This window comes from Orcinus orca, chromosome 5 (assembly GCF_937001465.1).
Source record: "Orcinus orca chromosome 5, mOrcOrc1.1, whole genome shotgun sequence".
Lineage (NCBI taxonomy): Eukaryota > Metazoa > Chordata > Mammalia > Artiodactyla > Delphinidae > Orcinus > Orcinus orca.
Genome location: NC_064563.1, coordinates 25,986,313 through 26,011,314, shown reverse-complemented (window position 1 = coordinate 26,011,314; position 25,002 = coordinate 25,986,313). Strand labels below are relative to the sequence as shown.

At 42.6% G+C, this 25,002-nt stretch overlaps 1 protein-coding gene across 10 annotated transcripts in view; it reads right to left on the bottom strand.

Moving 5' to 3' along the window:
* The window catches only part of SLC9A9 (solute carrier family 9 member A9), a 656,685-nt gene that overhangs the window by 99,450 nt on the left and 532,233 nt on the right, over positions 1-25,002 (bottom strand). For 8 of the 10 annotated variants that reach the window (XR_007477387.1, XM_049709812.1, XM_049709811.1 and 5 more), the window contains 2 exons: positions 13,730-13,782; positions 1,250-1,325 (listed from right to left, as the gene is read on the bottom strand). Coding sequence is in view for 7 of the 10 variants with exons in the window: in XM_049709812.1 (XP_049565769.1) it covers positions 1,250-1,325; positions 13,730-13,782 (129 nt within the window). In the remaining 3 variants the exon portion in view is untranslated. Of the gene's footprint in view, positions 1-1,141; positions 1,326-13,729; positions 13,783-25,002 lie in introns of all 10 variants that reach the window. The other 2 variants (XR_007477389.1, XR_007477388.1) reach the window with 1 other exon arrangement.

Genomic DNA, 25,002 nt, shown 5'->3' with positions numbered 1-25,002 from the left:
ACCTACACTGTCCATGAAAGCGCAAGATTGAGTGAGGCAAGGTATTTGCCCATAGATAACAGAAGTATGGAAAAGCAAAACTGTAGCCTCAAAAAGCCTCTACCTTCCACATCTCATTTCATAATTCTTGGAATGTTCTACTATTTCAGAATTGCTTTCTAATTTTAACCTTGTTTTACTTTTGCTTATCTCTGCAATCTTCAATGGGCTTCTCGTCACTTCACTCTTACTTATTTTTTTTTCTACAGTCATTCCTCGAATTTGCTTTCCTTTCCTTCCTGCTGTGAATTCCCTGTATTTCTCTTGCTTCTTCTCCCCTTTCCGTTTTTACCTCCTCTTCATCTTATTCTTTGAATTTCTTTCCCCTGTTCTTAATTCTTCTTCCTTTCTCTCTGATCTGTTGTGGCTTTAATCATTGCTGAGCTGCTTTAAAATCGCCCAGTGACTGACATTTTCTCCCTGAAAGGAGAGGGATTTGTGACTGTGGAAAACTAACTACAAAGACCCAACACATTCAATTTTCAGCACAGTTCTTTCCTTTCTTCTGTGGCGCTTTTGCCTGGGATTAGAGGTGGACCACTTACTGCAACTCACAATGGCAAAGTCCTTCAGGCCTGACTTCTCAGCTCTGTGAGTCGCATGGCAAGGTGTATCTGAGCCGCTCTGTTTACACTGATTGCTAGAATTTTAAAATTGCCCATCACTAGAAAAAGCTTACTCAAGTGTTTCCTGGAAAACAAAGTAGTATTATTTCACAGTGTGATGACCGGACTTATTCTTCTCCTTGGACTATTCATCCTCCCTCTCCCCTCCCCCTTCATTTTTTACAGCATGAAACAAAAACAGACAAATGTGTTCCTGGCAGAAGGGTGAAGGAGCTTTGTCACCCTAGCCGACTCCACCAGAAGTAAGATTTTTACAAAGGGATGAACAGTAAAATTAGTAAAATAGATCAGTTTTTCAGGACTCTATGATTTTATCATAGGGCATTAGGAAATAGTAGATTGCCACAAGCACACCAGATTCATTTGCCTCTGAGAGATTTCACTTTAGCTCTTTGCAACACTTAAGTATGGACTACACAGCTTTTTATGTTTCGAAATCATTCTTTTGGCTAAATTTGCTCGTGAATTCGCTTTACCTTTCTGCATTTCTTGAAGAGCAGCAGCGCAGACCTCAATGATTAAGTGCTCGAAGTCAGTGTCTGCCATGTAGCAGGACCTGGGAGATTATCATTATCAAAGGATACTTGTGGTCAAAGCTGTACCACATTCTGAAGAGCCAGGCAGTCTCTGTTTTCGTCGTGCTTTTGCCAGAGTTGTTTGCTTCCTAGCGAGTGACAACAGAAAAAGGCATTGGATAAATGATCACTATAAATATTGAGACATAATATCAACATGAATACATAGTATGTATATAATATTAATATATTTTAACTATAAGAATATGTGTCAAGCCAAATTAAACTTAACCACGTTTAAAAAATCTTTCCAGATACAGGTATTTTCATCTAAATGTTGAACCTGCTGCCAAGCAGATTAGCTCATGGATATTGCCATATGGGTGAGGTTCTTGTGGCATAATTCAACGTTTACTTTTTTTCATAATTCCTATTTTATTAAACAGCTAAGAAATGCCACTTTGTTGACACCAGTGAACATGATATTTCTGTCAGATTGCTGTTGTGGGGATTTTGCAGTTATTTCTGTCAGATTTGGATGGTATTTATTTACGATTTACCAAAAGGTCAAGACTAAAGGGATAACAGTCTAATAATTGTTAAACTAGTTTTCATTCATTTTATTTTTGATAGATCACTACCAAAGCCTATGGTTAATTTTTGATATCTTCCCCCTTCGATTCTTAAGTTTTGAAATAGATATTCCGGTTAAGAACCTGTAATAATTTAATAACTGAATGAATGTGTTTGTCTCCCCCGACCCCATGCTCACTCACTCTTTTTTTTTTCCTCAAAGGACCACAGTGGGAGGGAGGAAGAAAAGGACAAAAGAGAAAGCATTTGATAGGTGTTTATGTAACAGTAGAGGATGAAAATGTGAGAAAAAGGTGAAAAATTTTTGTGAACTTTAGAGAGATGATAATGGACATTGCAATGTGGTATGAAGGAGATTCAGGGACATTTTTACCTCTTCTGTGTATCTCATTTTGCATATTAAGAGAATTCCAGACTTCAATCAGTTGTAATTATCTTCATCATTAAAAGCATTTATATCTTAACATGGACTTCATTGCTTTGTTTGGGCCCTCGGTTTCCATGCCCAAATTGTATCAGGAGTTCACAGTCCAGTAATAATGTGAACATTCTCAAGAAATCATGAGGCATGGAAGACAGTGAGAAACCACTGGCTGCTCCAAAGCCAGCCCTTAGTTGAAACCAAGGTGATTTACTTTACTTTGTTTATTTACTTTTTTGTCCCTTTCCAGACAGTTCCACTGATGGGTAATGATAAATAACTGAACACAAAAGGCTGTATTCTGCTCTCTGAAACACATGTAGAAGCAGACGCTGCAGTTCCATGCCCCACAAACAAAAGGGGAACACAAGGATGCTAAGTGTGGTCCCTCCCTTTCTAGGCCGCCATTTATCCTTTGTCTAAAATGGTTGAAGCAGACACTCCACAATAAAATGAAAACCCAAACTGGCAGCCTTTCTCATTGGTTGTTTTAAGATCTCTGATTTCCAACACTGAACAGTTTCCTAAAAGGCGTTCCTAAGTATGCCACTGTTCTACGTGATGTTGATGGAAATTCTGTGCCGATCGTTCAGGAAAGGATGGGTTTGAGAGTGTTAACCAGGTTTGTTACATTCAGAAATTTTTGGAATCTTTCATTTGTAAATGAGCATTGTAAATCTTTGAGAGGGAAGCCTTTCTCAAACTTACCTGGTCATGGACCACATGCCCCATTCCCAAGTCCCACAGTGGGACATCTATGATCTTTTCATGGATGATGTCAGAGTTTCATAGATCTGTTTTCTGATAGACCCAGAGTGCCATGCCCTGTTATCTAGAGCTAGAATGTACCCATGGCATTTCCACAAAAGGGAAACCAAGGTGTCCAGTTCAATTTCCATCTGTCCCTGAACCTTTCTCTAGCTATTTCTACCCCAAGAAAGGTGTCAGATTTGCAAAGTCACTGCTATACTTAGTGTTTTCTTCATCATCTTGCAACATTTGCAAGTCGTTTCTGAGTCACTGTCTCTCAAACAGGTCAGCACGTTGGGGCTCAGCTGGCAGAGTAAAACTGTTATCCCTGAACTAAACTAGGTAGTAACGCTCTGGGCTAGCCCTGGGGAGTTCTCTCTCTCTTTTCTTTTCTCTTCTTTTCTTTTTTCTTTCCTTAAGAACAATAAGGAGTTACACATTTTATCCATCCAGAGGCACAGGTAATTTTGATAGCTGACAATATCTATTGATGACAAGACAGTCATTGAAGAAAATTAATAGAAAGGAGTGTAAGCAAATTCCTGTTTTTTTGTTTGGTTGTTTGTTTCTAAGTTAAGGTGGGCTGTGTAGTGTTGAGCTTGGCTGGCAGTCAGGGGCCCAGGATTCTAGCACCCACTCCACAGCAGCCCGGCTGAATGACATTTGTAATAATATTCTCCAGCTATGGAATGCTCATTCATTCCTAGGCAAGGCGCTGGTCACATTATCCAGTCATTAACTGTTTCAGTCATTGTTTTTCAGTTTTCACAACAAACCCTCAAGATAGGTTGCATTATACCTATTTTACAGGTGAGGACCTAGAGAGGCCCAGAGAAGGGAAGAGCTGAGTCCAAAGTCACATAGCTAGCAAGCTATAGAGCTGGAATTTGAACGTAGGACTAAAGGACTCCAAAGGTGCTGTTCTTTCTGCTTGTATCTCACTCAGCCTTTGAAATTCGGAAAGCACACACACCGTATGATAGGCTATTGGGCTGCAGTCTCCTCGCCTGTAAAATGAATTGAGGAAATTGGATTGGCTGGTCTCTGAGGTCCTAATCGTATGGAAAATACTGTTTTTTCATTAATGACAACAACAACAGTAACGGCTGGCACTCCTTGAATAGATGCCATGTGCCAGACACTGTTCTAAGTGCTTTTCATATATTATTATTCCTATTTTACAGATGAGGAAACTGAGGCAACTGGCACACAGAGAGGTTTCCAAGCACAGTTGTGGCCTCTCAGCAGCAGCCTTGATTCCTGTCATCTAGGTGGGTGTAAGTGAAGAGCAAACTAGGGCAAATTGGTATCTGAATAGATGAGGTCGGGATACTGAAGGTTGAGATGCAGCAGCTATATATCCCCCCAAACGTAATGAAAATGCATGGCTCCCCTCAGCTGGGTGAACGCTGAGGGGTTGGAAAGTGTCCCTGAAGAAACTTAACTTCAGTGTTAGAAATTTCTCTAGACTCCTAAATACTGGTTTCAGGGATTTCTGAAGGTCTTGGAAAACCTCCCTGCCTTTTACTCCCTTTTTCCTCTCCTTTTTATTTTATTTCCTGAGGGGAATATATCAGAACGTACAGGCACTCCTGAAAGAGCTTATACTCTATTTCTGGGAAATCTTCCAAGGTTATTTTTTGCCAGCTGATGAGAGCAACACATACTAGGTAGCATTTTGGAAAAAATGTTAACACTTGTAATCTATTTTTCAAACTTTAATTTACTTGGGATACTGGAGATGTTATTCATTTTACTGCTTTGTAGAGAAATAAACTGGGTTCCAATTAGAATGAAACATAGAAAATGTTTTTCCAGGTAAGGGAAATACCATGGATGACCCAGCATTGACTTTTCTGCTGATCTGAGATAAAATGTTCAGTGTATGTCTTAAATAGCTGTTGGCCCAATTCTGGATCCATTCATTTATTTCTCTGAAGTTATTGATGACTTAATAACTCAGTTATGAAAGGCCATCAATAAATGAATAGAAATAAATGAGTTAGTCCACTGTGTGCTCTGCTTGTTCACTGAGGGCTGAGGATAAATGTGCCAAGGGAAGGCCAGCCTTTGCAGTCACCCTGGAACAGGGAAGGTATCCGATGAGGCAGCGCAGAGGGCAAGCCCCTGGGAGGGCCCAGATGGGCAGAGGACAGCAGGTAGCATCAATTTACCTGGATTATTCTGAAGCAGTGATCAGATCACACCCAAGGACAAGGGATATAAGCAGTCATCAGAAGAAGAATCTGGAACTTGGTGATAGTCTCTATTGCTAGCAATATGTCTTCTTTTTTTGAGTTCTTTGATGCCAGAGGGGCAGTGGCATCCATGTTGGAACAAGCAGAGGATCCAGAAACTGAAGACCAAGATTTGAGTTCTGACTCTCTACTGTCTACCATTTAATAATAATGATACACTCTCCAGAGCTGAGCCTCATGTTTCACAGCTGTAAATGGGAACTGGAGATCCAAGGGCATGAATGTTAGCTTTTATTTGCCCTTGCTACTTCTAAGAAGCAGAGTGTTTGATATATGTGTAATTTCTGTTTCCTTTATTATCCTCCATTTCTGGGAAAATGTAAAAATGACTGGGGCATTTGATATCTTTCCTTTTTCTCCTGAAACAAGGGAATAGATCAGAGGGTGGGAAGTGGCTGAGCACGATAAGGAGTGAGTAGTTGTCTTTTTTTTTTTTTTTTTTCCGGTACGCGGGCCTCTCACTGTTGTGGCCTCTCCCGTTGCGAAGCACAGGCTCCGGACGCGCAGGCTCAGAGGCCATGGCTCACGGGCCCAGCCGCTCCGCGGCATGTGGGATCTTCCCGGACCTGGGCACGAACCTGTGTCCCCTGCATCGGCAGACGGACTCTCAACCGCTGCGCCACCAGGGAAGCCCAGTAGGGAGATTTTGATTAAGAATGGTGTTATGGGCTGGTGACATCACAGACTAGTATGGGCTAAGGACCCAGAATGATGTATGGACTTATTAACTTCCTTGAGAAAGAGTTCTTGGGTTTTCCTTAACTTTCCTGAGTATTCAAAGAAAACATTGTATCTTTGGCTTCTTTTCCCAGGTGGGAGGTGTCTGATGAGAAGACATTGTCATTTACCAGCTGAGATTCCTCAATCCTACCCACCAAGGAAGCCCAGTAATTGTCTTTTAAGTGACCCCTCTAGCACCACCCTAGAGAGGGAGCAACAGGAAAATTTGGAAGGTACTCTTTGTTTTATTCTTATTTGGATCCCTGAAAGAAAACAAAGGCTCTGGCCAGAAATCTTTAAAAAACAGACACTGAAGCAAGAGGGAATTGCTTGCTGTATTAACCTTAATGAAAAAGAACTAAGCAAATGTAAATATATTCCTCTATCAATATTCAAAGGAGGGGCCTTTGCTAAGTGAACCGGAGGAACTCTGCTCTGGGCTAGTCATATGGGATTGCTTCTCACTTCACGGGGATTCAATGGATTAAGAGAGAGAAGATTTTCCTATTTCTAAGATTTCATATTCAATACTAATGTCAGTCGAGGTTGTACAGAATGATGACAAAGACAGATAATTATCATAACAAATCTGTAGAGTTCCTTATGGGTTCCAGAGCACTTTTTCAAGTAGTCAGTGTGAATGGGATTTGACAGCAGTACTTTTGCCCTGCCACCTCCCAGCGTGGAATGTATTCATGTAATAATTTCAAGTTTATTGCCTTGATTTTCTGATTACCAAGGAGAAGACTGGATTCTCTGTCCCTAAAGAGAACGATTTCTAGATTCTGAAGAAGGGGGACATGATACAATTGAGAGTCAATAGGAAATTTTTTTCAAATTTATGTTTTAAAAGGTAAAATTAACTCTTAGCCTCCACATAGAGAGTATTTTATACAAATATTTTCACCTTCCTCACACTATGATAAATTCATAAACGTTCCCAAGAAGGTATAGTCACAAAATACATGCTTAGGGAGAAAGAATGAAGGAAACAACTAGATAAGGATGCGTAAAAATGCCAAGAGGAAACGTAGACATCACAGATACACTACCAGATGGGCTAAACTCATGGTTTAGCTACCAAAAAAAAAAAAAAAAAAAAGTCTGCTTCAAATAACTTTGTCCGTACAAGAGATTCAAGTTAATCCAGGGAAAAATAAATTGTTTGGTTCAGGTAAATATAATATTTTGGTGAGTTAAAAATGTATATTCGGGGCTTCCCTGGTGGCGCAGTGGTTGAGAGTCCACCTGCCGATGCAGGGGACACGGGTTCGTGCCCTGGTCCGGGAGGATCCCACATGCCGTGGAGCGGCTGGACCCGTGAGCCATGGCCGCTGAGCCTGCGCATCCAGAGCCTGTGCTCTGCAACGGGAGAGGCCACAACAGTGAGAGGCCCGCGTACCGCAAAAAAAAAAAAAAAAAAATGTATATTCACAAATTCTTTGGTACTTGTCCCTTTAAAAGATGGAGACTAATTTCCCTTCCTATTGAGTGTGGACGATACATAATGCCTCATTTTTAATCAATGGAATGGAGCAGAAGGGATGGTGATATACAAGGCTAGGTCATAAAAAAACATTGTGGTTTCCTCCTTTCTGTCTGTGTTGAACCACTTGAGGGAAGTTAGTTACCATATTGTGAGGACCCAAGCCACTCTATGGAGAGATCCATGTGGTAAGCATCCGAGTCTCCCTGCCAATAGTCAGCAAGGCACTGAGGCCTCCTGCCAACATGGAAGTGAACCTTTCAGACCCAGTCAAGCCTTCAGATGACTAGCTCTGGCTGACATCCTGTCTGCAATGTCATGAGAGACCCTGAGCCAGAAACACTCAGCTAATTTGCTTTCAAATTCCTGACACTTAGAAACTGTGAGATAATAAACGTTTGTTATTTTAAGCCACTAAGTTTTGGGATAATTTGTTCAGCAGCAATAGAGGGCTGATACAATTACATATTGGAATTATAAATTCTAGATGTAAAAGGCACTGGAGTAGAAAATGCACCTTGGAACAAGAAGATCCTAGCTCATGCCGTTTCCCAGTGACACTGCCCCAAACCACAAACACCGTAGCAAAGATAAGGGTTCTATATTTAGGCTTGTGATTTGAGTATACAGTATTATATTTTTGTCTGAAAACAAAACAAAACAATGTTTCCCCCTACAAAACTACTTGCAAAATACATAATGGCTGGTAAGAATAACTGGTATCATAAATACATGATAGAATTCAGATATTGGGCAACAGGCAGCAAAGGACAAATGAGGTAAGCCCTATATTCTCTTTTCTTTCTGCCCTTTCCCAACTGTAGTACAAGGAGCTAGAGTCCAAGCAGAGAACAATTCAAGCTGAGAGCAACAGTCTCACTGAGTTGAAGAACTACAAATTGGAGATTGGGTGTTATTGAAGCGGCTGGAATTTTGTTGTTGTTGTTGTCTTGGGAAAGTTACTTTAATTCTTTGAACTTCAATTTCATCATTTATAAAACGGGGTTTATAATATGTGTCTCGATTGGTCAAGGTAAAGATTAAATGTGATTTTACATACGGCGCCTAATTGCTAAATTGAGGCTATCATCTTCCTGCACTTCCTCTTCCTCATTATTTCTGTTTTCTAGAGCATGTAATTATAGAACCTGTAAATATAGATTCTATATTCTATTCCATATATATATATATATATATATATATATATATATATATATAGAATTTAGTCTTAAGCAGTAAAAATGTAGTGGGGAGGGTGTATACTTTTGGGTGTATAAGCCGTAAGTAAAACCAAAATAAATTCAGTGTTGGCCAAGGGAAAACCCAAGATACTTGCTCTGAAATAGTCATTTTGTTTTTCTCAAAGTACTGTTAGTTACAATAACATAAAAAAAACCTTCATCTGGGTCAGGTCAGTTTTAGAGCTTACTGTTCTATTTCTGAAATATTTGTTGGTATAGCATGGAATTTACATTCTGTGAGGCCAGCTCCAACAGCATGGGGACATAGTATGGAAAAATATTGATAATTGTTAGATCCGAGGAACATATACGTGGGAATCTTTATTCCGTTTTCTGTAGGTTTGTTAGCAATATCTAGAAAATATTCACAAGGCAAAATTAAATTTTATTTACTGACTAGATGACCCTACCATCTGCTAATCTCTTTCCCTCTTGAACCTACTTATATTTCCAGCATTTAAGTATCAATTGTGCAGAAGAACACATACTTTTATTCTTCTCCAAATGAGCTCTTTCAGTTTTAAGGGTGTTTTAAGTTATGGTTTTCTGGGATTTGGCAAACAAGTCTTTGTTCACCTGACTCATACCCTCCATATTTTTACAGACACTTTGTTGTATCCCTTCGTAGTGGTAGTCGTTCTGCTGGAGAAATCGTAATTCGTTTAATCTCCCTCTGCTCATTGAAGCTGCCCTTCTCTGGACCTTTCTCAGCTCTGCTTTGACTTTCTTGAGCTGTGGTGACCAGAACTTATCCACCCAGGTTACACACAAGCATACATGACAACCAAAACCAGAATTCAATGAAGGGACTTCTCGAAGCAAAAATAAACGTGGAAGTTAGCATTAAGAGAGCACATAGAGAAGCCAGCATAGTGTTCAAAATAAAATTATGTTAGAAAAGATGAAAATTAGCCTCACTGTAACAGTTGGCAGAGTCGGAAATGGAAGAAAAATGAGTTTTTAAAAAAGTTGATTCCATTACTTTTAAGTTCCAAACCTGCAAGTTTATGCTGCCATCACACATTAGAATGAAATCAGAATCACCACCGTGGCCGGTGATCTGGCCCCTCTCGGTCTCTCTGAATCCACCTGCACTGGCTCCCACCTTGCCCACTGGGATCCAGCCACACTGGCCTTCTTGCTGCGCGTGGAGCGCACCATAACCCGCTGTGAGGCCAGGGCCTTCATCCTTGCAGTTCCCTCTGGCTGGACTGTTTCCCCCCAGAGCCCACATACACATCTCACTTCTGCACATCGTTCAGGACTCTGATCAAATGCCACTTCTTCAGAGAGGCCTGCCCTGGCCAGCCACAGCCTCTCCTCCATTGTTCTCCACCCTTGTACCTGCTCTACTGTTCCCATTCTCTAAACATATAGTATGTAGCTGTTTACCGTTTTGTTCCCAGTGTCCCCCATTACAGCGTAAGCTCTGTGAGGGTGAAGGCTTTGAATTGGTAACTGCTGCATCTTCCTCACACTTAGATTCGTGCCTGACACGGGTGGGTTGTATGAATGAATAAATGAATGAACGAATAGACGCATGCTCACCAATTAAGAGTGGAAGTTCTAGAACCAGATTCTGGGTTTGAATTTCACTATGTGTCCTTTGGTACATTATTTAACTTCTCTGTATACAGTTTCCTTATTTAAAATAGAAGCATAATAACAGTACCCACTCATAGGTTTATCTTGGAAGATAAATGAGTTAACACAGATAAAGTGCTTAGAACAGTGTTAATAACAAGAGTCAGTACTCCACAAATATTAGGATGATCATGAAAAAGGGCAAGAAGGGAAGAAAAGAAGCAATCATGGCAGCCCTTCTTGGGTAGCGGGAATTTTCTATTGAAAGATTAAGGGGGGCGTGGCGCTCCAGCACGGCTCACCTTTGTAACGCTGGGCCGCCAAGGACACAGAATCAATTACAAGGACAACTTCTTGTTGGGGCGAGGGTGGGGTGGTGGAATTTTGTCTGAGGGCTTTTTTTTTTTTTTAACATTTAAGAGACATAAAATCACAACTGCGATACCTTCCATTTCTCAAAGTGGCACATTTGCATAGACTATATATTTAAAGTTTAATACTTGCTTGTGGAACATTCTTTTTAAAGCTTCTGGGTCTGGTATGAGTAAGAGTGTAACACCATTCACACTTTCAAGGTACTACAAGGCAAAAAGGAAAATTGTGACATTGCTGGTTAGTCACAGCCACAAGTTCATATTTCCCAAAGGTTATTTTACTCTCCAGAAACAGAGAAAAAGGAAATTCCTTTAAAAATATGTACATGTCGGGCTTCCCTGGTGGCGCAATGGTTGAGAGTCCGCCTGCCGATGCAGGGGACACGGGTTCGTGCCCTGGTCCGGGCAGATCCCACATGCCACGGAGCGGCTGGGCCCGTGAGCCATGGCCGCTGAGCCTGCACGTCCGGAGCCTGTGCTCTGCAACGGGAGAGGCCACAGCAGTGAGAGGCCCGCGTACCGCAAAAAAAAAAAAAAAAAAAAAAAAAAAAAGTATATGTCATTACATATGCTTATTATTGATTTTGAGAGTATATGATCAGTAATTGCCACAATTATCTGAAAGTTTTAGCTTTGGTCAAATAAGAGTAAGGTCTTTTTTTCAGAAGTTGACCAGTGCAAAGATTATCCTATTTGTTAATGCAAGACCAATTTAATAAGTGCAAGCTGAGTGGAAAAATGCAATCCACCTAAGAATTAGGTTTCTAGTCTTTAGTCAGAGCAACAGGTGTTGATAATAAGCGAAGAGTCGTCAGGCAAAATGAGGGCCGACAGGTTCTTGACACATAGTTTGGAAAGTACCAAAAAACCCCCTCTGTCCAGGTCAAGTGGCAGCTGCATGGACGCTGTGGTTTGTTACTTCTGGCCTGACCCCACCATTTCCCGTACTTGACATTGAACATAAGAATTATTCCAAGGTGGAAAAAGCCTTTTTCTGAAACGTAGTTACCTCGGTAGTCAACCATCATGAATAAGAACACTTCCAGGACACTTTTAAAAAACAATAGCGGCAGAAGATCAGTAGGAACCATGCAAATTTTACCAGGGTTAGTTAGATAACTCTTTATGTGTCCTCTACAGGAAGCCCCAAGCGAGAAATTGTGGCCTGTGAACTTCTGTACAGCTTGAGGACAGAGTATAATTTTCCCCTCTAATTATAGTAATTTAGTATATTACTGGTTATCATTTCCTTTTTCCCCCCCTTTGGTTACCAGAAAGCTTACTTGTGGTTCAACTTTAGCAAGTACATAGGACCTTATGATCTGCTTACTCATGATTCTTTTTACTCCTCTGGTTTTGTTTCTGCTTTCATTAATTTTTTTAACTGAGTTTTAAAGTTTTTAAAAAATATTTTACTATTATTTTATCATATGTGGTGGTGTAAGCTGCTTCATCAAATCCTTCACGAGATAAGATGGTTTTAATGAAATTGATTAAGTTAGGTAGTTTTCATAAATATAATTCTAACAACCTGGAGAAGTAGACATTATTATCATGCACGTTTTACAGTTAGGAAAATTGTGATTCAAAGATGTAAAAAACTTGCCCAAGATCCAAATACCACGTAGTTTTCACTGTACTATGTTGTACTATCTCATGTCTCTAATAACAACAACAACAAAAATACTTTCTACTGGTTTAAGTATCTTCAGGTAAGAGTAATTACTAAATTGACAATGGTATGAATGAGCTAAAATAAAGTACATTTAAATTACAAAAGAAAAAAGTTAAGCTAGCAGGTAACCTTACCAATAATTATATGTAATTGTGAAATATTAGGCAGTTAGAGGAAGATGAAGAATTTTCTTTGATGAATTTTCTTATTCTATCACTTTTCTTTTAAAGAAAAAGATATGAGAAGGACAAAATTTAGATAAAAGTTCTATGTGAAAGTAGAAGAATGGATTAGTTGATCTATATGAGATAAAATGCTCTGTGAACATCTGTACCAGCCCTTCCTAAGGACTCATTACAGCCCACCAGTGTAAGGAGATGGACGGGCTTTGATCCCCTTTCGAAGGTCACCACTCTGGCCCTAATCCCAGTATGCTGACACCCTGCTGGGCTCAGTCCTGCAGTTAAGTGTCTTTCCTGGGCAATAAAGTCTGTGAAAACAGCACCAGCATGGGCTTGGAACACACGTGACAAAAAAATTCAAAGTACATATGAGCCAGGATCATTGCCAACTTCATTTTCCAGCCCTTTGTGTAGAGCATAGGAGCCTTCCCTCTTTACGTGAACCAGGAAAGCAGCAGCATCTTGCCTGGCGGCACTAACCAGCTGTGCCTCACTGATGGGACTGTAGGAAAAAAACCCATGAAATAAAAGAGAGATGGACCCTCTTCAGATCCAGATATGATCAGGACACAATTCATTAAGCAGCACCGCTTATTTAAGATGTTATTCTATCATGTCCGTCTACCTGCAATTTCAGCAAGAGGTGCAACATTTCTACACAATTGTTTGCTTTAAATACTGAGTTAAAAATGACCAAAGCAAAATTGCCAATGACAGGTTTTACTCTGATGTTAGATTCAAGTCCAGAGTTTGCGGAGACTACACTTCCCTTACTCAAGGCGAAAGCACGTTGTTCTGAATAATTTTCCCTAAGGATTTTCAGGCTGTGCTTTTGCAGATTTTCAATGTTTCTGTATTTCTGTATACCTGGACCTGGTAAATGCGAAATCATGCAGGAGAAGCAGGCCCATCTGTTGTGTGCCCAACATGCATTGAACATGCATCAGGTACATTTCACTGAGATGACGGCGCTAGCAAGTTGCTGGGCAGGGATTTGAACTCCAGGCTGCCTGATTCCAAGAGCTGTGCTCTTGCTCATACACTGCAGTTTCCAGGCTTCCTGCAGCCACAAAGAAGGCACGAGTGTATGCTAGTTCTAAGCACTCTAGAGGTTATGCAAAGGTTATCGACACCCTGAATGCCTGCGTATTTTATAGTCATCTGATTTATTTTATCTGCGAGGCCAGCCCCCTTTAGAACGAGTCTCCTGGCTATGGAACACAAGACCTCATATCGCTGTACTCTATGCATCGGCTTCTTTGACTTGCCTGGTGTGAAGAGGGCTCCTTTGGATCCTCATCCGGGTCCACACCAACCCTGTTAAAGAGAACAGAGAACTGGTAAGGGCCTTGCTGCAGATGAGATGACACAGTCTCTTGGGTCAGATCACGTGAACCAAAGACAATATGAATCAGACGAAAGGTTTACCAGAAAACCCTCCTACCTCTCCCTGAATCGAAAGAACTTCAAATAGATTTATGGCAAGAGGAGAACTTGTACAGCTGGGCCTCTGCACAGCTGGTGAGATCGGGCATCCACAGCTGTTCCCTGCTGCTGTCTTTCCCAGCAAGAGCAGAAGCCTGAGAACCTGGGACAGGAGCGCTCAGGAAAGACCTCCATGGCCCCCAAAACAGGGATCCTAGAAGGAAGGCCATCTGTTATTCCTGCAGGACTCACTGACAAAACTGTTCTGGGAATGTGGTGGCCCAGGCTGCAGCAGGCTCCCCAGGACAGAAGAAAAACAGATCCTTTGTCCAGATGCTCATGGAGGCTGGCAGTAGGGAGGATCCAGGTTTGTGGGGCCTGAGACTTATACAACTTGGGGGGCTCTCTTTAAGCAAATTAATACAAAAATACAAATACAAAATTAGGGATGAAAGTGACTCTTTAAAGAGAAAGAGAAAATAAATTATAACACATTTTATAATTTTAAAATCGGCAAATGCAACAGACATCTCAACATCTATAAAATACATAATATTCGAATTAATTTACTGCCTGACATACCACTAAAATAACCTTTTCCTCCTAAGTTTTGCCTGCATACTTTGTTACTCTCTTTATATGATATAATGATTTTGTATAAGACAGTATAGGAGGGGGCTTCCCTGGTGGCTCAGTGGTTGAGAGTCCGCCTGCCGATGAAGGGGACACGGGTTCGTGCCCCCGTCCGGGAAGATCCCACATGCCGCGGAGCGGCTGGGCCCGTGAGCCATGGCCGCCGAGCCTGAGCGTCAGGAGCCTGTGCTCCGCAACGGGAGAGGCCCAACAGTGAGAGGCCCACGTACCGCAAAAAAAAAAAAAAAAAGAAAAAAGAAAAAATAGAGAATAGGAGGACAAGGTAGTCTCTCCTCTAGCAGAGTCATCACAATTATTAATAATTGGGAGGCATTAAAACATGGTTCCTTACAGACATGCTTGCTGTGTGCAGTACTGCTAAAGGTTTATACCCCGAAAAGACAAGATTTCTGATAAATTTCACTTCATGCAATTCTCGTCAACAATACCCAGTACGCTTATCAGTGTATACGCTGCATCACTGAATGTACGTATTCCTGAATTTCCGTTTTGACAGGGCCTCAATGAGAACAGAATCCTCCACTTTGAATTGTACACATCTCATGACTGGAAGAATTTTCCACAGACTAGTTTCTGGCTCAGTGCATTTGAAGCCTTGTTTATCCTCCACTACCCCCAGACTTGTGAAGCCAGTCACCATAGGACATGTTCATCTTCCATCCAGCCTCGTGACACGCTTCCTGTAAGCTGTCGCTGCAGGAGGCTGGCCAGCAGTGACTTGCCCTTGCACAGAAGTGACTGCAGACCACACAGCCTCATCCCACTAAATACAATCTAAATGCGCTCCCAATTCGGCTTCCCCTTGGTCGGACCCCACAGCTGCCCAGGGCCACTCCAGAGCCATCTGACCAGGCAAGAAGCATGACGGAGGGGAAACTGTAGCACAAAGAAACAGTGATCAAACCCAACAGTGGTTAAAATATATTCCTTTTGCAAATCTTACGAAAACATAGGACCATGGGAACACAATGCTGGGGCTCTTCCCAGGGCCTTGGAAGGGCCGGAGCGTGTGAGGGCCTGGAGCTTGAACTTCCTCTGCTCTGGAGGGTGGGCCTCTGCCTGTGGTGGGCGGCACGGGGGTGCAGCTCAGGGCCTCAGCCACCTGGCTGGGGCTCCGCCAGAGCCTCTCCTGAGAACGTCACAATTTCTAGAGCTTTAGCGTCTTTCCTTCCACTCCGGCCCCTGTAAACACTTCTGCAGTGCCCTTGTTCTGGTCCCTAGATGTGGGGAGGGGAGGCAGGTTAGAAGCTACCAGGCCTGCAGATGTGTTAGCCTGTGAAAGGAAAGCCACTGGTGGAGAGGTGGTTTGTTTAAAATACCTCTGATTCTTCAAAAATTAGTGTCCTCTGGGCATGAATAGCCCCTTTTCTCTAACCCAGAGGGTGAAATGGGAGGCTATTTATTGTGTGCTGAACCTTTTGGCCTTCAGGTAACTAGAAAGGGCCTCTGCTGGGGACTAACCTTTGATTTTCTTAGAGTAGAAAGAGCTATTTGATCTATTTCGTTGAAGTTGGAGGGAGAGAAGGACAGGACGAGGAGGTGGGGGGGGAAGGGGGTCAGGAAGGAGAAAGGAGGAGCGGGAAGGAAAGAGAAGAGAGAAGGGAGGGAGGGGGCAGTGTAGGGATGGGGGGAGGAAGGAGGGGCAGGGGGGAGAGGACTGGGAGAGTTGAAGGGGGGAGGGGGGGAGGATAGAAGAAGAGAGGGGGAGGGAAAGGAGGAAAGGGTTGGGGAGAGAGAATGGAGGGGAGTTAAGGCCCAGCCTCTCAAGGTGGGTCTAGACAGTGACCTTGGGGTATGGGTGGCCTGAGTCCAACCTCTATGAATAGTGGGGTCCCAGTTGGAGGCACCCTGGCCCCCTTTCTCGTGGGGCTGGGCCACCTTCAAGCCTCTGGTGGATCTGAGCTGTCTGGCGGATGCTGGGAGCCCCTAGGAGCCTTTATTATTGAGCCCTAACCCCTTTCCCAACACCAGAAGCTACAGGCACCCATGCAGGCTGTGAATTGAACTGAGGGTCCTGAAGTTCCCACTGCTGCATTTGCTTAGGGCCTTTTTTTTTTTTTTTTTTTTTTTTAGTTCTCTGTCTAGAAAACTAGAGAGAACAGAAATCAAATTTCACAAGAAACCCAACATTTAAAGTTTGAGGCAGCACTGAGGCCTTTCTCCCCAGCAGCAGTCATAGCAGACATTTCTAGTTTCAATTATTCTAGAAGCCAGATGGAGCGGAGGAACGGTAGCAGTGGATTAAGTGCTTCAGTTTTATGTGGGACTCGGTGAAAAGCATCTCAGGGGCCCGAGAGATCGGCTGTTTTCCTCGGAGCAAGAATACATCTCCTCCCTCCTGCCGTTTCAGGGAAGCTCAGGGTCTGCTCCTGGGGCCAGGCCTGCAGCCCTCTTGCCTAGAGCAGACTAAACATCTCAAGAGGCTTGAAGAAAGAGAGACTGCATATGAGTTATTCCCTCCTGGGGCAGCAGTGGGGAACAAAGCAGATGTGGTCCCTGCCCTCACAGGGCATAACGGTTAGGTACGTTTAATTAGAAAAATCTGAAAAGTTTCTTATAATTGTTTTCGTTTTATTTTTTTAATTAATTTTTATTGGAGTATAGTTGCTTTACAATGTTGTGTTAGTTTCTACTGTACAGCAAAGTGAGTCAGCCATACATATACATATATCCCCTCCCTTTTGGATTTCCTTCCCATTTAAGTCACCAAAGCGCATTAAGTAGAGTTCCCTGTGCTGTACAGTAGGTTCTCATTAGATCTCTACTTTATACATAGTATCAATAGTGTATATGTGTCAATCCCAATCTCCCAATTCCTCCCACCTCCCCCTTCCTCCCTTAACCCCTTGGTATCCATACATTTGTTCTCTATGCTATAATAATTGAGGTGCTATGAAGGAAAGGCACCTAAGAATTACACCTTCTTTCTCTTATGATTTTGCCTGCTTTTCTAGCAATCTTGCTAAAATATATTACCTGGCCCGCTGCTTCCTTAAACAGAGTGTGATGGGGTTACTCGGAACTTTACTGGAGGTTTCAGTATCGCCACTGGCCCCATAAAATCTAACACTCACTTGTTATAATGATTTCCAAGAGGTATGTGAACCTCTTTATGCCCATATTAAATGGTCCCTGGCTACTATTCTTTTTCTTTTTGAAATTCTTGTATGTGCCATTTAGATTGCCTTGATTTTCTACCTGCAACAATATGTTAGAATATTGTCTCTATGCTTGCCCCCTACTTGGTTTTTTTTTTTAACATCTTTATTTGAGTATAATTGCTTTACAATGGTGTGTTAGTTTCTGCTGTATAACAAAGTGAATCAGTTATACATATACATATGTTCCCATATCCCTTCCCTCTTGCATCTCCCTCCTTCCCACCCTCCCTATCCCACCCCTCCAGATGGTCACAAAGCACCGAGCTGATCTCCCTGTGCTATGTGGCTGCTTCCCACTAGCTATCTATTTTACATTTGGTAGTGTATATATGTCCATGCCACTCTCTCACTTCGTCCCAGCTTACCCTTCCCCCCCCACCCCGTGTCCTCAAGTCCATTCTCTACGTCTGCATCTTTATTCCTGTCCTGCCCCTAGGTTCTTCAGAACTTTTTTTTTTTTTTTTAGATTTCATATATATGTGTTAGCATACGGTATTTGTTTTTCTTTTTCTGACCTACTTCACTCTGTATGACAGACTCTAGGTCCATTCACCTCACTGCAAATAACTCAATTTCATTTCTTTTTATGACTGAGTAATATTCCATTGTATATATGTGCCACATCTTCTTTATCCATTCATCTGTTGATGGACACTTATGTTGCTTCCATGTCCTGGCTATTGTAAGTAGAGCTGCAATGAATGTTGTGGTACATGACTTTTTTTTTTGCGGTACGCGGGCCTCTCACTGTTGTGGCCTCTCCTGTTGCGGAGCACAGGCTCCAGACGCGCAGGCTCAGCGGCCACGGCTCATGGGCCCAGCCTCTCCGCGGCATGTGGGATCTTCCTGGACCGGGGCATGAACCTGTGTCCCCTGCATTGGCAGGCAGACTCTTAATCACTGCGCCACCAGGGAAGCCCCATGATTCTTTTTGAATTATGGTTTTCTCAGGGAATATGCCTGAGATATTGGGATTGCTGGGTCGTATGGTAGTTCTATTTTTAGTTTTTCAAGGAACCTCCATACTGTTCTCCATAGTGGCTGTATCAATTTACATTCCCACCAACAGTGCAAGAGGGTTCCCTTTTCTCCACACTCTCTCCAGCATTTATTGTTTGTAGACTTTTTGATGATGGCCATTCTGACCGGTGTGAGGTGATACCTCATTGTAGTTTTGATTTGCATTTCTCTAATGATTAGTGATGTTGAGCACCCCTTCATGTGTTTGTTGGCAATCTGTATATCTTCTTTGGAGAAATGTCTGTTTAGGTCTTCTGCCCATTTTTGGATTGTCACCCCCTACTTTTTAATTTAGTGTGGGACTGATAGCCTGAGAGTCAAATTTAGTACATGTTTTTTCTTTTCAAGTTTATAATACACACACAGATACGTAACAAAATAATACAGTTGAAACATTACAGAAGGGCTTACAAGACAACACAGTAGTCTCCTGCCACACCCTGCACACCCACATACCGATCCCCTCCTCTGAGGGCAATTTTCTGCCTTTTCTCCACTATGATGTATAAACTGGCATCAGCATGCATGGCACCTTCACACAGCATCCCCAGGGTTAAGCAAATATGCCAGCTGTGTCTGTGTCTCTTACTCTCGTCTTCAAGAAAGCAAGTCAGAGTGTGAAAGTAACCCCCTAAAGGGTTAACCTTGAATCCACTCACTTTTATGCATAAGAGATCATTTACATACGGTGGGTTCTTGAGAGATTATTAGAAAGAAGACACAATGAACCCTGGCATGTGGCACCACAGGTGTATACATACAGCAGCTCCCAGGTGAGATCACAGGTGTATGGGATGACGTGCACCCTCCTTAGGTGTCATCCAAGGCTCTTCAGCACCTTTCCCACAGCCTCGTACCACCCTTTCTGCTCAGCTGATCTAGACGCAGTGTTCCAGGGCTGGCAAATGGACCTGTCCTTGTTTCTGAGCCTCAGTACCCAACTGGGCCCCTGAGCTCTGGTCCTGCCTGGATCAGTGCCTCTTCCATCGACTGAATCCCGTCTCTCCAAACTCTAGTTGGTGGTTGGGCCATGCTGGCCATCACTGGCCATCTGTCATGCCCCGCCTCCCATCCTGAAATTCCCTCTCCTGCCCTTCCTCTTCTGATCACCACTGTGGACCGTGCATTTTGTTGCCCTGCCTTGGTTCAGATGCCCCATCACTTACAGTGTTCACTGACTTGGATGGCAAGTAGCCATACACCTTCGACTCTGTTCTCTGCTTCCCGACAGAACCCCTTCCAGGGTGTCTGTGATTGTCCTGCTGTGTCCCTGGCCCACCCTGTGTTCACCTCTTTGGTGCCAGCCAGACAAGTGGCGCTAGCCAGGGCTCTTCAGGATATGCCAGCCCTGGCTGGAATCCCAGGACTCAGGATCACCCTGTGGTTGTTGAGGGGTGAGTGAAACCCCACTGTGAAGAGCCTGTCACTACTGTGTGACCTGCATCACTCACTGCCTTGGTTTCCTTCTTAGTACAGTGGGGATAATGACAGAACCTTCTTCCTATAGTTGTGGCGAGGATTAAATGAGAAAGTACTCGTAAAGTGTTAGCTTAGGGCCTGGTACCCACTGAGCTCTCAAGACATGTTAGCAGCTATTGTCCATGTTATTATTTTTATTATTATCAGTACTTTTTAAAAAATCAATGGGGCCAGAGCTCAGTACTGCCATGCTCCCTGCTCAACCCTTCTAGTCCCTGGTTCTGCATTGGGCAACCCTCAGGTATAAACTAACAGTTACAGCTGAGCCATAGGGAGTGACCAGTGCACAGCAGGAATTTCCAGTTTCACAGTAAAACATCATTTCTATTTACAGAGGGCCAAGCTTCCCAGATTGGAGTTCATTTACAATTTACTGGTAGGCTAGGGAGGTAAGAGGGCAACAAAGAAGGAAAGGAAGGTGTCTAGAGAGCAAGGGGAAGGAAGGAAAGTGTAGAACTGAGCAGAAAGAGAGCAAAGAGAAGGCAGGTGCAAAGGAAACAGTATCTTACTATAAAGAATAGGTACAGGTGGTGGATAAATAACCACAAAGGTGCGTGCAACTTTAGAAAGGGAAGCCAAGGGTGGGTGGAGGAACAACTGCACAGCCCAGGAAAAGCTCTAAAAATATAGAGAATTGAAGAGCCAGTAAAGGAGTAAAAAGCAATTAAAGAGTCTGGTTAAATTTTTATACCATGTTTTGCATTTTTGATGTACCTTTTAATTTTAAACAAGTCGAGGCCGCCTCTGTGGTATTCAGATGGAAATGAAAACGAGCTTTGCACATATTCCCAGCTGTGCCCTCCAATGCCTCCCTCCGGGTTCCTCATTTACGGCGAGCAGCCAGCGCCGTTTTCAGAGCCAAACACAACTCTGTGCACCGTCGTGCACCTCAACTCCATGGCACCTCCATTCTTTGGTGAGTTTTATTAGACATATTAAAGTCTCAGGATGCTCCCATAACCAACCACGGCAAAAAGAATGCTCCAAAGTTGGGGGTTTTCATAGAGGGGAAGCAAGGTAAGTAACTAACAAAAGGCTCGCTTTTCCCATTAAAGCCAACAAAATCCATTCTGATCCTTATCACTTAGCACCTCCGGAAAGGGAGTGAAATATTACCAGGGCTTAGTCTCATTGTGTGAATTCCAATAGTCTTACGTTCGGTTTGGTTCTTTTTGACGCCCCCCCCACCCCACCCCCGCTGACAGGGGCCAGGTGGTGAGGGAGGAGAAACCATTTCCTCTAAGAACTGTATTTGATGGCTAAATGTAAAAAATGACATTTTCAGTAAGGGAAGAGCGACTGGATATTGAGTGCAATAAATACAGCAGGACAATGGAGGAGTCTGAAAGACACCCGCTGAGGTTTGCGGACTATTGTGTAGCCATGAGAACATCCCACAGGGGCCCAAATCCGGTACTTTACCCCATTTTCACCCTATATTATTTGAATAAATAGTAGTGGGGCTTGTGTATGACCCAAATCAATCTAATATAATCACTCAAATATTTTCAATTTATTTTGGGGAATTAAGAAAATGGACTAACGTAATTGGAAAGACTCACCTCAGTTCAGTTTGTAGTTCTGGCGCGGCGCGGTAGCTAGATGAGTTAGGAGCCTGCAGCCAGGCTATATGGGTTCAAGTCTCACTTCTATGATTTACTACACTTGTAACTTTGGGACAAATTACGTAATCTCTCTAAACCTCAGCTTTCCCAATTGTAAATGGGGATATATATATATGAATGTAGGGGTTATTATAAGGATAAAATGAGTTAATACATATAAAGTGTGTAAAATATTGGCTGCCACTTAGGAAACACTCATGAAACATTAACTGATATTCTTGGTGTGATTAGCAAGAAACGGATGTACCCCAAATTGAGTGGTAAATAGGTTAAAGCCAAGAGTAGATTGTCTATAAATGATAGATGCTAAGCTATAAAGAGCAATGACAGGATTGCTGCCATCAATGACTCCAGATCTAACGGCAAAGACAGACATTGGAAGCAAAGAACTCGAGTACAGTGAGGTAGGCACTGTACACAGAATTATTGGAACACACACACAAAGCGCCCAACCAAGATGGGTTCTGGAGGGATTGGGCACATTTCAAAGAGGAGCTGGGTAAAAAAAAAAAAAAAAAAAAAAATCATCCCCAAACCATATTCCACAGCCAGGCTAATGAACTTTCATTCTTCGCACACTGCAATATAAATTGAAGAGTGTAATTCAACTACCTAATTGAATATAAGTTGGAGTTTAGAATAGTATTAAAATTTAAATAGCTTCATCAAGTTAAAACAACAACAAAAAAAACCCAAAAATGAAGAGTCTATCAATAGACTGGGACCCACACCACATGAGGATTTAATGAAAGAGAGGTTGGGAGAGTGTACTCCAGGCTGAAGGTACAGCATGGGCAAAAGGGCTAGAAATTTAAAAGAATGAAGTAGACTTAGGACATGGTAAATAATTGTGTGAGTAGATTGCGAGGGCTATGCGTGTTGAGGTGGGCAGAATTGCTCTGGGTGAGATCAGAAAGTAATTTGAGGCCAAATTATAAAGGATCTTGAATGCTATGCTTATGAGAGTGTTTTTTGTTTTGTTCTGTTTTCCTGTAGGCAGTAGGAGTTGAAATAATGACATTTATGTTCTAGAAAAACAACTGGTGGCAAAATTGTGATATTAAGAAACTGGAGGCATGGAAGTCATTTAGTAGACGACTGCAAGAGTCCAGCCAAGAGTCTAAGCTAAGACACTGGTGGTAGAGAAGAGATGGATTTGAGAGAGGTGTACATGGAGGGGCGGGGGGTGGTGGTGGTGGTATGTGATGGACTGACTGTGGAGGGAAGGAGAGGAAACTACCGAGATGATTCTGAGTTTTTAACTCAGCACACCTGAATGGTTCACCCCTGCTATTAACCATATACGGGAGGCATATGTGTGGATTTTCTTTCTTTTTTTATAAAATTTTTATTGGCGTATAGTTGACTTACAATGTTGTGTTAGTTTCAGGTGTACAGCAAAGTGAATCATATATATATATATATATATATATATCCATTCTTTTTCAGATTCTTTTCCCATATAGGTTATTATAGAACATTGAGTAGAGTTCCCTGTGGTACACAGTAGGTCCTTATTAGTTATCTATTTTATATATAGTAGTGTGTATATGTTAATCCCAATCTCCTAATTTATCACTTCCTCCCATATTTCTCCAAGGTCAGCCCGCTACATTCGTATCAGCTCAAGAAAAGTAGCCCCTCCTCCTTAAGAGTTTTAGCTATCTGCTTGTCTGAAGTGGAGGTTGAGACTAAATGGAAAATCCAAGGAATAAGGTAGGGAAAATGGGTGTTTCAAGGCCAAGATCAGTGGACTGGGAATGCTCACAGAAGCTGGAGAAGGGTGTATCACAATCTGTATTTGAAGACAGTTTGGACATCTTATTTAAGAAAGGCTACAGAGAGGCTAAGGAAAGAGGCTCAGGAGAGTAATTTATCATAGTCTTGAAGAGAGGAGGTGAACATTTTCTGGATGAAGGCTGTGGCAATAGAGGTAGAAAAATTTCCGTTTGGATTAACATCTGTTACATGAGACAGACAGTACCACATGGGAATTACCCAAATGTAGACAATGTGGGCCCAGAATCAAGAAAAGCACCCCACCTCCCCATTTCTTGTTTGCTTTTAAGCAAAGAATGATGGATCATGTCAGAGGCGTGACAGCGAGTCCCTTGGTCGGTAACTGGTAGATGGTTTAAGCAAAGAATGATGGATCATGTCAGAGGCGTGACAGTGAGTCCCTTGGTCAGCAACTGGTAGACGGTTTACACTTCTATCAGGAGACTGGATTTAGAGCGCACAGTGGCATTGAATTTGAGGAGTGATAAGATATCTGCCAATGAAGTGAAGGGAGAAAGGGAGGTTCCATAATTTAGGGACGTGAAGCATTTGACATGACTGTGAACTCCATAGACAAGTAAGATACTGGTGAGTCTGGGGACGCTGCTGAGAGCAGAGCTGTCCCTCTGGGTTTCCACCAGTGCATGGACACACTGTCATCTGTTGGTCTCCTGTATGCTCTGCTAGATTATACTTTCCCACCCCTGGGACTTGGCTGATCACTAAATTGAAAATGGCTAGATCAAGTGTTCACGTGACATTCCTGTCCTGGTGTCCTGTGGCTTCCCGCATGATTTTTGTTTTTTTTAGGAGATTATGGATGTGGAACAGATTCCTTGGGTCACTGTCAGGCTGATCAGACGAGAGAAGGGTCTGATCTCTCTTTAACTCTTTGCTGATACAGTTTACTAAAAATACTAGGTAACAGCTAACAAGCCATATAGCCTAATCATTAGGAGTTAGACACCCTGACAAGCTGGTCCCACCATTTACCTGTGGGGCTATAGGCAAGAAGCTGTGCCTCGCTTTCCCTTTCCATAAAATGGAATATGAATAGTAACTACCCATGGGCTTGTTGTGAGTTGGTGGATGTAAGGGGCTCAGCGCAGGACTTCACCAAGAAGTCCTCAGGAGCGGTAGCTGCTGTTATTGTTGTGCTTCTTGTTGATGTTATCCTTGCTGCTTAGGCCTTCTGGATAGAGATTTAACTGTGAGTGTCTCCAGCATGGGAGTTATGGTTCACCCTTCGTCACCTGGCCTTAAAGTCCCTTTTCCATGTAACTCCCGGTTCCAGCCGAGGCTTATTTACAGTGTAAACACTGAGAAGAGGAGGTGCTTTCTGGATGCATAGATGAGCCATTGGGCTCGTGTTTATAATCTCTGACAATTTAGAA